This window comes from Triticum aestivum, chromosome 6A, assembly GCF_018294505.1.
Source record: "Triticum aestivum cultivar Chinese Spring chromosome 6A, IWGSC CS RefSeq v2.1, whole genome shotgun sequence".
Classification (NCBI taxonomy): Eukaryota; Viridiplantae; Streptophyta; class Magnoliopsida; order Poales; family Poaceae; genus Triticum; species Triticum aestivum.
The window spans coordinates 534,375,224-534,392,666 of record NC_057809.1 but is presented as its reverse complement, the minus strand read 5'-3'; the positions used below and the strand labels follow the sequence as shown (position 1 = coordinate 534,392,666).

The 17,443-nt window shown below is 43.5% G+C and overlaps 1 protein-coding gene across 1 annotated transcript; it reads left to right on the top strand.

The window, feature by feature from the left end:
* Nucleotides 1–12,701: 12,701 nt before the first annotated feature.
* LOC123130944 (uncharacterized) lies at nt 12,702–16,149 on the top strand. The gene is made up of 3 exons (XM_044550733.1): nt 12,702–12,994; nt 14,446–14,520; nt 15,838–16,149. The coding sequence occupies exons 1-3, from the start codon at nt 12,757–12,759 to the stop codon at nt 15,903–15,905; spliced, it is 381 nt and encodes a 126-aa protein (XP_044406668.1). The 5' UTR covers nt 12,702–12,756; the 3' UTR covers nt 15,906–16,149.
* The last annotated feature ends 1,294 nt before the right edge of the window (nt 16,150–17,443 follow it).

Sequence of the window (17,443 nt, the reverse complement as noted above, 5' to 3'; positions counted from 1 at the left end):
CTCTGCGAAGGGCCTATCTTTTACTTTTATCCCCTACCTTACATAAGAGTCATGGTGATCTTCACCCTTCTTTTTTACATTTTATCTTTTGGCAAGCACAACATTTTGGAAAGATCCTGGTATATATGGCTAATTGGATCTGAGTTTCCATGAACTATTATTGTTGACATTACCCTTGAGGTAAAACCTTGGGAGGCAAAACTATAAGCCCCTATCTTTCTCTGTGTCCGATTAAAACTCCATACCCATAAGTATTGCGTGAGTGTTAGCAATTGTGAAAGACTATATGATAGTTGAGTATGTGGACTTGCTGAAAAGCTCTTATATTGACTCTTTCCTATGTTATGATAAATTGCAATTGCTCCAATGACTGAGATTATAGTTTGTTAGTTTCCAATGAAGTTTATGATTCATACTTGAAATTGTGATTCAATTGTTACTTTAGCATAAGAGATCATATGACAAGAATTATATAAGTTGCTATTCTAAGAATGATCATGATGCCCTCATGTCCGTATTTTATTTTTATCGACACCTCTATCTCTAAACATGTGGACATATTTTTCGATTTCGGCTTTCGCTTGAGGACAAGCGAGGTCTAAGCTCGGGGGAGTTGATATGTCCATTTTGCATCATGCTTTTATATCGATATTTATTGCATTATGGGCTGTTATTACACATTATGTCACAATACTTATGCCTATTCTCTCTTATTTTACAAGGTTTACATAAAGAGGGAGAATGCCGGCAGCTGGGATTCTGGGCTCGAAAAGGAGCAAATATTAGAGACCTATTCTGCACAGCTCCAAAAGTCCTGACACTTCACGGATGTCATTTTCAGAAAATATAAAAAATATTGAGCGCAAGAAGCTCACCGGGGGGGCCACACCCTGCCCACGAGGGTGGGGGCGTGCCCCCTACCTCGTGGGCCCCCTGGTGGCCTTCCGATGACCATCTTGTGCTATATGGAGTCTTTCGATGAGGAAAAAATCATAAGCCATCTTTCCGGATGAGACTCCGCCGCCACGAGGCGGAACCTTGGCGGAACCAATCTAGGGCTCTGGCGGAGCTGTTCTGCCGGGGAAACCTCCCTCCGGGAGGAGGAAATCATCGCCATCATCATCACCAACGCTCCTCTCAACGGGAGAGGGCAATCTCCATGAACATCTTTACCAGCACCATCTCCTCTCAAAACCCTAGTTGATCTCTTGTATCCAATTCTTGTCTCTAAGTCTGGGATTGGTACCCGTGGGTTGCTAGTAGTGTTAATTACTCCTTGTAGTTGATGCTAGTTGGTTTACTTGGTGGAAGATCATATGTTCAGATCATATATGCATATTAATACCCCTCTGATTATGAACATGAATATGCTTTGTGAGTAGTTACGTTTGTTCCTGAGGACATGGGAGAAGTCTTGCTATTAGTAGTCATGTGAATTTGGTATTCGTTCGATATTTTGATGAGATGTATGTTGTCTCTCCTCTAGTGGTGTTATGTGAACGTCGACTACATAACAATTCACCATTATTTGGTCCTAGAGGAAGGCATTGGGAAGTAATAAGTAGATGATGGGTTGCTAGAGTGACAGAAGCTTAAACCCTAGTTTATGCGTTGCTTCGTAAGGGGCTGATTTGGATCCATATGTTTCATGCTATGGTTAGGTTTACCTTAGTACTTTTGTTGTAGTTGCGGATGCTTGCAATAGAGGTTAATCATAAGTGGGATGTTTGTCCAAGTAAGGGCATCACCCAAGCACCGGTCCACCCACATATCAGATTATCAAAGTACCGAACGCGAATCATATGAACGTGATGAAAACTAGCTTGACGATATTCCCATGTGTCCTCGGGAGTGGTTTACATCATATAAGAGTTTGTCCAGGCTTGTCCTTTGCTACAAAAAGGATTGGGCCATCTTGCTGCACTTTATTTACTTTTGTTACTTGTTACTCATTACAAATTATCCTATCACAAAACTATCTGTTACCTATTATTTCAGTGCTTGCAGAGAATACCTTGCTGAAAACCGCTTATCATTTCCTTCTGCTCCTCGTTGGATTCGACACTCTTACTTATCGAAAGGACTATGATAGATCCCCTATACTTGTGGGTCATCAGTACCTCCCTGCTAAACCTATAGCAAGGCACGCATCAGGTTTGGTATACAGCATTTCATACATGATAGAACCTGAGGCATAGGGAATGACTTTCATTTTCTCTCCATCGTGTGCAGTGGTCTGGCGTTGAGTCTGACTCAACTTCACACCTTGTAGCATAGGCAAGAACCCTTTCTTTGACTGATCCATTTTGAACTTCTTCAAAAACTTTATCAAGGTATGTGCTTTGTGAAATTCCAATTAAGCGTCTTGATCTATCTCTATAGATCTTGATGCCCAATATATAAGCAGCTTCACCAAGGTCTTTCATTGAAAAATTCTTATTCAAGTATCCTTTTATGCTATCCAGAAATTCAGTATCATTTCCGATCAACAATATGTCATCCACATATAATATCAGAAATGCTACGGAGCTCCCACTCACTTTCTTATAAATACAGGCTTCTCCAAAAGTCTGTATAAAACAATATATGCTTTGATCACACTATCAAAGCGTATATTCCAACTCTGAGATGCTTGCACCAGTCCATAAATGGATTGCTAGAGCTTGCACACTTTGTTAGCACCATTTGGATCGACAAAACCTTTTGGTTGCATCATATACAATTCTTCTTTAAGATATCCATTAAGGAATGCAGTTTTGCCGTCCATTTGCCAAATTTCATAATCATAAAATGCGGCAATTGCTAACATGATTCGGACAGACTTAAGCATCGCTACGGGTGAGAAGGTCTCATCGTAGTCAACTCCTTGAACTTGTCGAAAACCTTTCACAACAAGTCGAGCTCTGTAGACAGTAACATTTTCGTCAGCGTCAGTCTTCTTCTTGAAGATCCATTTATTCTCTATGGCTTGCGGATCATCAGGCAAGTCAACCAAAGTCCACACTTCGTTCTCATACATGGATCCCATCTCAGATTTCATGGCCTCAAGCCATTATGCGGAATCTGGGCTCATCATTGCTTCGTCATAGTTCGTAGGTTCATCATGGTCAAGTAATTTGACCTCCAGAACAGGATTACCATCTGGTGCAGATCTTACTCTGGTTGACCTATGAGGTTTGGTAGTAACTTGATTAGAAGTTTCATGATTATCATCATCAGCTTCGTCACTAATTGGTTTAGGAATCACTGGAACTGATTTCCGTGATGAACTACTTTCCAATAAGGGAGAAGGTACAGTTACCTCATCAAGTTCTACTTTCCTCCCACTCACTTCTTTCGAGAGAAACTCCTTCTCTAGAAAGGATCCACTCTTAGCTACGAATATCTTGCCTTCAGATCTGTGATAGAAGGTGTACCCAACAGTCTCTTTTGGGTATCCTATATATGAAGACACATTTCTCTGATTTAGATTCGAGCTTATCAAGTTGAAGATTTTTCACATAAGCATCGCAACCCCAAACTTTAAGAAACGACAACTTGGGTTTCTTGCCATACCACAATTCATATGGTGTCGTCTCAACGGATTTTGATGGTGCCCTATTTAACGTGAATGCAGCCGTCTCTAAAGCATAACCCCAAAACGATAGCGGTAAATCAGTAAGAGACATCATAGATTGTACCATATCTAATAAAGTATGATTATGACGTTCAGACACACCATTATGCTGTGGTGTTCGAGGTGGCATGAGTTGCAAAACTATTCCGCATTATTTCAAATGAAGACCAAACTCATAACTCAAATATTCACCTACACGATCAGATCTTAGAAACTTAATTTTCTTGTGATGATGATTTTCTACTTCACTCTGAAATTCTTTGAACTTTTCAAATGTTTCAGACTTATGTTTCATTAAGTAGATATACCTATATCTGCTCAAATCATCTGTGAAGGTTAGAAAATAACGATACCCACCGCGAGCATCAACACTCATCGGACCGCATACATCAGTATGTATTATTTCCAACAAGTCTGTTGCTCGCTCCATTGTTCCGGAGAACGGAGTCTTAGTCATCTTGCCCATGAGGCATGTTTCGCAAGCATCAAGTGATTCCAAATGCCCATCAGCATGGAGTTTCTTCATGCACTTTACACCAATATGATCCAAACGGTAGTGCCATAAATAAGTTGAACTATCATTATTAAACTTATATCTTTTGGCTTCCATACTATGAATATGTGTATCACTACTATCGAGATTCAATAAAAATAGACCACTCATCAAGGGTGCATGACCATAAAAGATATTACTCATACAAATAGAACAACCATTATTCTCTGATTTAAATGAATAACCGTCTCGCATCAAACAAGATCCAGATATAATGTTCATACTCAATGCTAGCACCAAATAACAATTACTCAGGTCTAAAACTAATCCCTATGGTAGATGTAGAGATAGCGTGCCGACCGCGATCACATCGACTTTGGAACCATTTCCCACGCGCATCGTCACCTCATCCTTAGGCAATCTTCGCTTAATCCATAGCCCCTGTTTCGAGTTGCAAATATTACCAACAGAACCAGTATCAAATACCCAGGCGCTACTGCGAGCATTAGTAAGGTACACATCAATAACATGTATATGAAATATACCTTTCACTTTGCCATCCTTCTTATCCGCCAAATACTTGGTGTAGTTCCACTTCTAGTGACCAGTCCCTTTGCAGTAGAAGCACCAGTCTCAGGCTTAGGTCCAGACTTGGGCTTCTTCACTTGAGCATCAACTTGCTTGTCGTTCTTCTTGAAGTTCCCCTTCTTCCCTTTGCCCTACTTATTGAAACTAGTGGTCTTGTTGACCATCAACACTTGATGCTCGTTCTTGATTTCTACCTCCGTGGCTTTTAGCATCGCGAAGAGCTCGGGAATTGTCTTATCCATCCCTTGCATATTATAGTTCATCATGAAGCTTTTGTAGCTTGGTGGCAGTGATTGAAGAACTCTGTCAATGACACTATCATCAGGAAGATTAACTCCTAGTTAAGTCAAGTGGTTGTGGTACCCACACATTCTGAGTATATGCTCACTGACAAAACTATTCTCCTCCATCTTACAGCTGTAGAACTTATTGGAGACTTCATATCTCTCAACATGAGCATTTGCTTGAAATATTAACTTCAACTCCTGGAACATCTCATATGCTCCATGACGTTCAAAACGTCGTTGAAGTCCTGATTCTAAGCCGTAAAGCAAGGCGCACTGAACTATCAAGTAGTCATCAACTTTGCTCTGCCAGACGTTCATAACATCTGGGCTTGCTCCTACATCGGGCTTTGCACCTAGCGGTGCTTCTAGGACATGATTCTTCTATGCAGCAATGAGGATAATCCTCAAGTTATGGACCCAGTCCGTGTAATTTCTACCATCATCTTTCAACTTAGCTTTCTCTAGGAACGCATTAAAATTCAAAGGAACAGTAGCACGGGCCATTTATCTACAATAACATAGACATGCAAAATACTATCAGGTACTAAGTTCATGATAAATTAAAGTTAAATTAATCATATTACTTAACAACTCCCACTTAGATAGACATCCCTCTTGTCATCTAAATGATCACGTGATCCATATCAACTAAACCATGTCTGATCATCACGCGAGATGGAGAAGTTTTCAATGGTGAACATCACTATGTTGATCATATCTACTATATGATTCACGTTCGACCTTTCGGTCTCAGTGTTCCGAGGCCATATCTGCATATGCTAGGGTAATATCATGGTTTAGCAAGAACCGTTCTTACCTACGCATCAAAACCACAACGATTTTTCGTCAAGTGTGATGTTTTAACCTTCAACAAGGACTGGGCGTAGTCACACTCAATTCAACTAAAGTTGGAAAACAGACACCCACTAGCCACCAGTGTGCGAAGCACGTCGGTAGAACCAGTCTCATGAACGCGGTCATGTAATGACGGTCTGGGCCGCTTCATCCAACAATACTGCCGAATCAAAGTATGACATGCTGGTAAGCAGTATGACTATTATCGCCCATAACTCTTTGTGTTCTACTTGTGCATATAACACCTACGCATAGACCTGGCTCGGATGCCACTGTTGGGGAACGTAGTATTTCAAAAAAAATCGTACAATCACACAAGATATATCTAGGAGAAGCATAGCAACGAGAGGGGAGAGTGTGTCTACGTACCGTCATAGACCGAAAGTGGAAGCGTTTAGTGACGCAGTTGATGTAGTCGAACGTCTTTGCGATCCAACCGATCAAGTACCGAACGTGCAGCACCTCCGCGATCTACACACGTTCAGCTGGGTGACGTCCCTTGAACTCTAGATCCAGCTAAGGCCGAGGGAGAGTGTCATCAGCACAATGGCATGCTGATGGTGATGATGAAGTTACCGACCTAGGGCTTCGCCTAAGCACTACGACAATATGACTGAGGTGGAAAACTATGGAGGGGGGCACCGCACACGGCTAAGAAATCAACTTGTGTGTCTATGGCGTGCCCCCTCCCCCGTATATAAAGGAGGGGAGGAGGGCACCGGGAGGCCTCAAGGGGCGCGCCCCAAGGTGGGATCCTACTCCTACTAGGAGTAGGTTCCCCCCTTTCCTAGTCCAACTTGGAGGGGAAGGAAGGAGGAAGGGGAGAGAAGGAAGGAGGGGGTTGCCACCCCCACCCCTTGTCCAATTAGGACTGGGGGGCGCACCACCTCCTGGCCGACCCTCTCTCCTCTAAGGCCCATGGTGGCCCATTAACTTTCGGGGGGGTCCGATAACCCTGCAGCACTCGGTTTTATCAGAAAACTCTCCGGAACACTTCTGGTGTCCAAACAACATGGTCCAATATATCAGTCTTTATGTCTCGACCATTTCGAGACTCCTCGTCATGTCTGTGATCTCATCCAGGACTCTGAACAACCTTCGGTTCATCAAATCACATAAACTCATAATACCAATCTTCATCGAACGTTAAGCGTGCGGACCCTACGGGTTTGAGAACTATGTAGACATGATCAAGACACTTATCCTGTCAATAGCCAACAGCGGAACATGGATGCTCATATTGGTTCCTACATATTCTACGAAGATCTTTATCGGTCAAACCGCACAACAACATACGTTGTTCCCTTTGTCATTGGTATGTTACTTGCCCGAGATTTGATCATCGGTATCATCATACCTAGTTCAATCTCGTTACCATCAAGTCTCTTTACTCGTTCTGTAATGCATCACCCCGCAACTAACTCATTAGTCACTTTGCTTGCAAGGCTTATAGTGATGAGCATTGCCCAGAGGGCCTAGAGATACCTCTCCGAAACATGAAGTGACTAATCCTAATCTCGATCTATGCCAACTCAAAAAACACCATCAGAGACATGTGTAGAGCATCTTTATAATCACCCAGTTACGTTGTTACATTTGAAAGCACACAAGGTGTTCCTCCAGTATTCGGGAGTTGCATAATCTCATAGTCATAGGAACATGTATAAGTCATGAAGAAAGCAATAGCAATAAACTAAACGATCATAGTGCTAACCGAACGGATGGGTCTTGTCCACCACATCATTCTCTAATGATGTGATCTCGTTCATCAAATGACAACACATGTGCATGGCTAGGAAACTTAACCATCTTTGATTAACGAGCTAGTCAAGTAGAGGCAAACTAGGGACACTCTATTTGTCTATGTATTCTCACATGTACTAAGTTTCCGGTTAATACAATTCTAGCATGAATAATAAACATTTATCATGATATAAGGAAATATAAATAACAACTTTATTATTGTCTCTAGGGCATATTTCCTTCACTTCGGGTCCGTAGTTAGTATCTAGATGGTTTCATCTCTCTCTCTTGATTCTCAATACAATGGTCTCTTGGAGATCCATATGATGTAACTCTTTTTGTGTGTGTTTGTTGGGATCGATGAACTTTGAGTTTATGATCAGATCTATCTTTTTTATATCCATGAAAGTCTTTGAGTTTCTTTGATCTCTTTTATGCATGATTGCTTATAGCCTCGTATTTCTTCTCCGATATTTGGGTTTTGTTTGGCTAACTTGATCTATTTATCTTGCAATGGGAAGAGGTGCTTTGTAGTGGGTTTCATCTTACTGTGCTTGATCCCAGTGACAGAAGGGGAACCGACACGTATGTATCATTGCTACTAAGGATAAAACGATGGCATCTATCTCTACATAGATAGATCGTGTCTACATCATGTCATCGTTATTATTGCATTACTCCATTTCTCCATGAACTTAATACACTAGATGCATGCTGGATAGCGGTCGATGTGTGGAGTAATAGTAGTATATGCACGCAGGAGTCGGTCTACTAATCTTGGACGTGATGCCTATATAATGATCATTTCCTGGATATCGTCATGAGTTTTTGAAGTTCTATCAATTGCCCAACAGTATTTTTTTCATCCACCGTTTGCTATTTTTCTCGAGAGAAGCCACTAGTGAAACCTCCGCCCCCCGGGTCTCTTTCTCATATTATTTGTCTTTGCGATCTACTTTTATTTTCTTTTATTTTCAGATCTATTAATCCAAAAACCCAAAATACTTTGCTGTACTTTATTATTTGCGATCTATTTATTCAATCTATTACAACTTTTTCCCGTCATGCACCAATTTCTGGCACCGTTACCCAAAAGGGATTGACAACCCCTTTAACACGTCGGGTTGTGAGGATTTGTTATTTGTGTGCAGGGGTTGTTTACGTTGTGTTGTTTGGTTCTCCTACTGGTTCGATAACCTTGGTTTCATATATGAGGGAAATACCTAGCGCCGCTGTGCTACATCATCCCTTCCTCTTTGGGGAAATACCGACGTAGCTTCAAGCGACATCACTGTTTTCTGCGCAGTTCTGAAAATATGTCGTCCCAAGACTCTGACGGAGAGAGCTACCTCTCACATCACATTGCTGACCCAAAGACCTATGGGGACCTATCTCCTTATGGTCGAACTATGAATGACGAGGAGGATGCTCACTTGATGAGGATTTATGATTCAAGCTCGGAGGAGGAGGATGTCCCTCTACCTCAACCTGGGGATATGCACATGGAGTTCAAGAAGTCAATTCTCCCTAAGAGAGCTAACTGATCTAAAACTGATCTATTCTTTTTCGTTTTCGGCAGAAAAGCAAAGGGGATTTATGTGACAAGATCTTGAAACTGGAGCTGGAAGTCAACGATTTAAAAGAGGAAGTTGCTCTCCTCAACTATAATATGAAAAAGTTGAAGGTACCATTGTCATCACCACCATCCTGTTCTTCACCACCAAAAGAGAATTGAGTATCGGGTATGGGCACTCCCCTTGGCTTCCGCCAAGCTTGGGGGAGGTGCCTCGGTATCGTATCATCCCACTATCTTTTTGCCTTTACTTATTTTAGTTCGATCTTTCACTTTAGATGAATAGAAGTTTAGTTCGATCCTTTCTTTTCAAGAGTTTGCTTAGTGATCTATCCTTGTAATCATGTGCGAGATATATAATAAAGTTTAGTTTGAGTTTTTGCTTTCTTTATTTTCATGTTGCGATTGAAAGAAAGGAAATAAATGAAAGAAAGGAAATAAATGAAAAAGATCATATGCTAATCTTATGGTAGGTGATGACACCACATAAGGAAAAGTATAAGTAGGAAATTTTATTAGAAATTGATAAATATAGAATTAGTCAATGATGCAACTCATGAAAGAATTAATAAGGGAAGAGAAGATTCACATAGAAATATACTATCCTCAACAAAATATTATATGCCAAAATTGTTAACGTTGGACAAGGAAGACAACTTAATGGTTTATGTTTGTTTATATTCACACAGAAGTAATATTGTCATGGATCCTTTAACATGTGGTGCTTGCCCCTATCTTTTCTAGCCAAAAATTCCGCACTAAGTAGAGATACTACTTGTGCATCCAAAAACCTTTAAACCCAAATCTTATTTTCAAGTGTCCACCATACCTACCTAGGAATTGAGCAAGATCCCTCAAGTAAGTTGTCATAGGTGCAAAAATGCAATAAAATTGCTTCTAAAAGTGTGAGATCATTTAGTGTAAGAGAAAATTGAGTGTTGCACGAACTTGTGATGGTGAAGAATAAAATTGACAGACTTCATAATAAAGGTCGCTATCACAAGGGGCAATGCAACGTGACGTTCTTTTGCACTAAGGGTTTGAGCATACAAACAAATAAGCGCATGGCAACCTCTGCTTCCCTCTACGAAGGGCCTATCTTTTACTTTTATGTATTTACTTTTATGCAAAGAGTCAAAGTTTTCCTTCTATTCCTATTTATTTTTCTTCTTTGGCAAGCATCATATGGTGAGAAAAGATCTAGGCACATATGTCCAGTTGAATATAGATAGCATGAATCATTATTGTTGACATCACCCTTGAGGTGAATATGTTGGGAGGCGAAACTACAAGCCCCTATCTTTCTATGTGTCCGGTTGAAACATTTTGCTCATGTGTATGCGGTGAGTGTTAGCAATCATAGAAGACTATATGATGGTTGAGTATGTGGACTTGCCTAAAGGCTCCAATACATGACCCTTCGTGAAAAGATGATGAATTGTAGTTGCAAAGTTGACTGAGAACATAGTTTGTTGGTTTCTAATAGAGTTTTTGCTTTATACTTCAATAGTGTGATGAATTGTCACTTGTTCATGAGAAGTCTATGATAAAAGTTTTATGTTTAAGTTTGTTGCTATTATAATAATAAACATGATGCTTCTATGTCCGTATTTTGTTTTTATCGACACCTCTCTCTCTCTCTCTAAGCATGTGGACATGTTTTTCAATTTCGGTTTTCGCTTGAGGACAAGCGAGGTCTAAGCTTGGGGGAGTTGATACGTCCATTTTGCATCATGTTTTCTTACTGTTATTTAAGATGTTTTTATCCACAATAATGATTTTTGGAGTAATTCTAATGCATTTTCTCTCATAATATGCAAGGTATACACAAAGAGGGAGAATTCCGGCAGCTGGAAATCCGGACCTGGAAAAGCTACGTCAGGCCACCTATTCTGCACAACTCCAAACAAGTTGAAACTTCACGGAGATTTTTTATCAAATATATGAAGAATATTGGAGCAAATAACTACCAGAGGGGGCCCACCAGGTGGGCACAACCCACCTAGGCGCGCTAGGGAGCCCAGGCGTGCCCTGGTGGGTTGTGCTCACCCAAGCCCACCTCCGGTGCCCATCTTCTAGTATATAAGTCATTTTGACCTAGAAAAAATCAGGAGACGACTTTCGGGATGGAGAGTCGCCGTCTCGAGGCAGAACTTGGGCATGGGCACTTTTGCCCTTCGGCGGAGCGATTCTGCCGGGGGAACTTCCCTCTTGGAGGGGGAAATCATCGTCATCATCATCACCAACAACTCTCCCATCTTGGGGAGGGCAGTCTCCATCAACATCTTCAACATCGCCATCTCCTCTCAAACCCTAGTTCATCTCTTGTGTTCAATCATGTTATCGGAACTATAGATTGGTGCTTGTGGGTGGCTAGTAGTGTTGATTACTATATGGTTCATTTGGTGGAAGATTATATGTTCAGATCCAATATGCTATTTAATACCCCTCTGATCTTGAGCATGCTTACCATTTGTGAGTAGTTACTTTTGTTCTTGAGGTCACGGGAGAAATCATGTGAACTTGATATGTGTTCGATATTTTGATAGTATGTATGTTGTGATTCCCTTAGTGGTGTCATGTGAACGTCAACTACATGACACTTCACCATATTTGGGCATAAGGGAACGCATTGTGGAGTAGCAATTAGATGATCGGTTGTGAGAGTGACAGAAGCTTAAACCCAGTTTATGCGCTATTCCGTAAGGGATCGATTGGATCCAAAAGTTTAATGCTATGGTTAGAATTTATTCTTAATACTTTTCTCGTAGTTGCGATGCTTGCGGGAGGGTTAATCATAAGTAGGAAGTTTGTTCAAGCAAGAACAACACCTAACCACCGGTCCATCCACATATCAAATTATCAAAGTACTGAACATGAATTAAGCCAACATGATGAAAGTGACTAGATGAAAATCCCGTGTACCCTCAAAAATGCTTTGCTTATCATAAGCGACCGTTTTGGCCTGTCTTGTGACGCCCGGATAATTAAGCTACAGTAATTCCCTATTGATGATGCCAGGTCACGCGACTACTATTGATAAACTCGCATCGGTTCGAAACCCAGTTCAAATTTCAAAAAAATAAAATAAACTCAATCGGTAAAAGTTTTCAATTATCAAAACTAAAATGTTCGTCATGTGGCAAATAATCACAAACTAGTTTTGGTGGTTGAACCAACCTTTTATAAAGTGTTTAAGTGCCCTTAGATGATCAAACAATGGCTAAGACAGATATATAAATGCATTCAAAATATTAAACAACTGTAGACTAACTTATTTGCCTATCAAACTAGAGGTGACAGTAGCCTAAATTATAATAGGGTTTTAGGTGCAATTCTTGTATTTTAAAAAACTAGTTTTGATTTGAAAAGAAATAAAAAGAAAAGCAGAAAACAACAAAAAAAATGCAAAATTAGTAAAACCACCCCCACTCCCTTTGGGACTCGGCTAACTGGCCGGCCCAGCTGGCCAATACCCAGGCCGGCCCACACCCACCCAAACCTACATGACCCCCATCCTCCCACTCATCCCGTTTGATCCCACTCCCCCCCACGTCGCACTCCCCCTCCCCGCTCCCGAGTGGATCTGGATCGGGGGCAGATGGCCCCGCTGCCGCCGCCTGACGCCCCGCACCACGCCGGCGCCCCTCGTGATGCCACCTCACCACCGGTCGCCATCATCCTCCCCGCGCCACACCGCGCTCGTCAAGCAGCCCCTTCGTCTCCTTCCGCTACGGTCATCGGAGCGCCCAGCACGAGCCGTCGTCGTCAACCCACCTCCTGCTGCTCCGACGCCATCTGTCCTCCCCAAGCATGCTGCCTAACCCTACAGCCGAGACGTGAGCCACATCCATCGATTCCCCTTGTCTCTCCTTCCCTCCCCGACGCCTTAGGTCGCCGACCTCGCTGGACCCGCGCTAGCGGTGAGCGTGCACTCACCGCGCTCACTTTGCGCTCCGCCAAAACCCCCGCTGTGCACCTCACGCGCACGTCCACCACTCTCCCTCCGTCGCTGCCTGGCTGCCGAGCCGCGTCCCACTACTACCTCGCCGCTGCAGCCCCGTGACCTGCCGTGCACCCTGGCCCTTGCCCACGACCGCCCAGGCCGGCCTCAACCCCCGCGTCCACCTGCCGTTGCCGTTTTGCGCTTGCCGCTGCTCATTGCTCACCCTGCTTGCTGCCATGGCCGCGTCCTCCTGCCGCCCCGTCGGCGCGCATCTTGGCCACCATCCGCACCCGGACGCGCCCTCGCAACGCGCTCGCCGCGCCCGGTTGCGTGTGTCGCACGCCCCTCGCACATCCAGGCCTAGCGCCCGGTCGCGCCTCTTCCCCATGCTCCCTGTTGTGAACTGCGGCTGTTGCTGCTGCGTTGCACCGCTGCCGCTGGCAGCTCGTCCCGGGCGCCTCCCCTGGCCTGCTGGCTCTAGCCGCCCCCCCTTTTGCTGCTGCCGCTGCGCGCTCACGAGCCCTCGTCGGCCACGAGCCCACTCACCCCAGCCGCTCCCCGCCGACCTGCTGCTGCCCCGCGGCGCCACCCGGACCCGGCGCGCCCGGGGCTCCATCCGCCCGCCCCCTTTGCGCCTGTTGACCCGGCTGGCCCCGTGGGCCACTTACGAGTGGGGCCCGCCCCTGTTAAAATGAAAACGTAAAAAATGAATTAAAAAGAATTAAAAATAAATAAATAATAAAAATAAAAATAATTAGTTAATTAATTAATAAGTTAATTAACTAAAGAATTAGTTAACTTAATTAATTTTTTTTACTTAAGCTAAATAACTAATTAAGCCTAACTAATTAACCAAAACCCTAATTAACCTAAATAGTCAATGACAGTGGGACCCACATGTCAGTTTGACTAGGTCAACTGATTAGTTGACTGCTGACATCACCCTGACATCATGCTGACATCATAATTGCATTTTCTAATTAAATTAATTCTGTTAATTCTAAAAAATGATTAAATCTTTAAAAATTAATATAAAATAATCCGTAGGTCGGATGGAAAAACTTTGTACATGAAAGTTGCTCAGAACGACGAGATGAATCCGGATTTGCAACCTGTTCATCCACCACACATCCCTAACCTATCGAACTCGCAACTTTCCCCCTCCGGTTCATCTGTCCGAAAACGCGAAACACCGGGAATACTTTTCCGGATGTTTTCCCCCTTCGCCGGTATCACCTACTACCGCGTTAGGGCACACCTAGCATCACGCTTTGTCATGTCATGGATCACTATGCATCTGTTTGCTTAATATTTATTGTTTCTTCCCCCCTCTTCTCTCGCTAGACACCGAGATCGACGTCGCTGCTACCCAGTACGACTACGGTGTTGACGACCCCTCTCTCTTGCCAGAGCAACCAGGCAAGCCCCCCCCCCCCATTTGATCATCAGATATCACCTATTCTTCTCTCTACTGCTTGCATTAGAGTAGTGTAGTATGTTACTGCTTTTCGTTATCCTATCCTGATGCATAGCCTGTCCTTGCTACTACTGTTGTTACCTTTACTCGCAATCCTAAATGCTTAGTATAGGATGCTAGTGTTCCATCAGTGGCCCTACACTCTTGTCCGTCTGCCATGCTATACTACTGGGTCGTGATCACTTCGGGAGGTGATCATGGGCATATGATATATACTTTATACTGTTACATTACTTATGATACTGTTTGGAGATGGGGGCTGGAGGCGCAGGTGGCTCCATCCAGGTAGTGGTGGGTCTGAGTTCCCGACGGCCCCCGACTGTTACTTTGAGGCGGAGCGACAGGGCAGGTTGAGACCACCTAGGAGAGAGGTGGGTCTGGCCCTGGTTGGCGTTCGCGGATACTTCAATTAACACCCTTACAAGATCTTGGTATTTGATCTGAGTCTGGCCACTGCCCTATACGCACTAACCAACTACGCGGGAACAGTTATGGGCACTCGACGTCGTGGTATCAGCCGAAGCCTTCGTGACGTCAGCGACTGAGCGGCGCGGGCCGGGTTGGACCGCGTAACGCAACTTCCTTTGTAATGGAGGTTGCTAGGTCTGCTCTCCGGCCGCGTACACAACGTGCAGGTGTGCAATGGGCGATGGGCCCAGACCCCTGCGCCATAGGATTTAGACCGGCATGCTGACCTCTCTATTGTGCTTAGGTAGGGCTGCGACGTGTTGACCTTCCGAGGCCGGGCATGACCCAGGAAAGTGTGTCCAGACAAAGGGGATCGAGCGTGTTGGGAAATGCGGTGCACCCCTGCAGGGAAGTTAATCTATTCTAATTGCCGTGATCTTCGGTAACAGGACGACTTGGAGTTGTACCTTGAACTTATGACAACTAGAACCGGATACTTAATAAAACACATCCTTCCAAGTGCCAGATACAACCGGTGATCGCTCTCTCACAGGGCGACGAGGGGAGGATCATCGGTTAGGATTATGCTACATGATGCTACATGGTGAACTTACCATCTACTCTCTTCTACATGCTGCAAGATGGAGGTGGCCAGAAGCGTAGTCTTTAATAGGACTAGCTATCCCTGTCTTATTCTGGCATTCTGTAGTTCAGTCCACATATGATACCCTTATTCCATTTGATACCAATGCATTGTAGTGTAGCTCCTTACTTGCGAGTACTTCGGATGAGTACTCACGGTTGCTTTGCTCCCTCTTTTCCCCCTTTCTATACCCGATTGCTACAACCAGACGATGAAGCCCAGGAGCCAGACGCCACTGTCGATGACGACGACTACTACTCGGGAGTTGCCTACTAGTCCGTGCAGCCCGCTGACTATGACCAGGAGTAGTTTAGGAGGATCCCAGGCAGGAGGCCTGCGCCTCTTTCGATCTGTACCACAGTTTGTGCCAGCCTTCTTAAGGCAAACTTGTTTAACTTATGTCTGTACTCAGATATTGTTGCTTCCACTGTCTCGTCTATGATCGAGCTCTTGTATTCGAGCTCTCGAGGCCCCTGGCTTGTAATATGATGCTTGTATGACTTATTTTATTTGTAGAGTTGTGTTGTGATATCTTCCCGTGAGTCCCTGATCTTGATCGTACACGTTTGCATGTATGATTAGTGTATGATTGAATCGGGGGCATCACAAGTTGGTATCAGAGCCGACTTCCTGTAGGAATCCCCCTTCCAAACTCCTTGGTCAAAGTTGAGTCTAGTCATTGCGAAACTTTTTACCAACATGGTTGTGTGGCTAACGGGCCCACGTCACCATTGGGTGGTAGTAGGATCTTTTATTCCTCGTCTATACGTTGGGACTCTGATCTCTCTTCTATTCGGGTTAAAAGATTTTGCTAACTCTAACTCTAGGTTCTCATAAGTACTTCCTTCCGGAGAGCCCCTTATTATAGATGATCGTCTGCTGCACCAGAAGATTCAGAAGATACTCTCCGAAGTTATCCCGAGAACTTGTGCTCATTGCGTTTGCAATTCCCTTCCACCGTCAACCCCTATAGATAACTACATGCACTTGCCATTCTTACCTTAGTTCCCAGTTGATCTTGTTATTACGAGATACCCCGAAATTCTCTCTATTGTTCTGAGAATAATTTGTGCCTACTGCCTTGCAGTTCTTTGCCGCCTGAATGCCCCTATGGATAATTCCTCGCACTTACCGAGTATCCGCTCATCCCTAGTTGATTCATCTATTTCACAAAAGTCTTCTAAATACCATTTGATCTTTCAAAAATCCTGAGCAGCCTATTGCTCTTGAAATTCTTGCTTGCTTGCATTATGGTTAATCCCATAAGTCACGTAATCTTATTGACATCCCTTGTCTTTATTATTTTGAGTCTATTGATTCAATATGTTGAGGATGCTCGCATTCCTCAGTCGAATCCTAGAATTCATCCTTCTGGCTCAGATGTCATTTTAAAATGATCTGGATCTCTACCAATCAAATTTTGCCATTGATTGTACCCCTAAGGCTATTCAACTTATCCATCCCTAATCAGAGCATTTCTTCTGATCCCTTTTCTTGGAATTCATAATTCCTTTGCATTTGAACTTTGAGTTAGTCAGTTGTTTCTATAATCTGATCTCCTTGCATTCTTTCTCCCTCTGGTTGGGTACCGATGCTCACATGAGATTCCTTGTAGACCATCGGATCCTTTGTTGTAATTTATCCGACAACGTCCTTCATATTCAATCTCTTTAGAAGTTCCTTCCCTGATACATAATGCCTTCGGTAAATCGTATCCTCTGTTTTGGCCAACCATGCTCTGCTCTCGAGTTGGTGATGTTTACTATGAAGTTTGTGGTATATGTTCCTAAGATGCCCCGATGGGTTGAACCAAC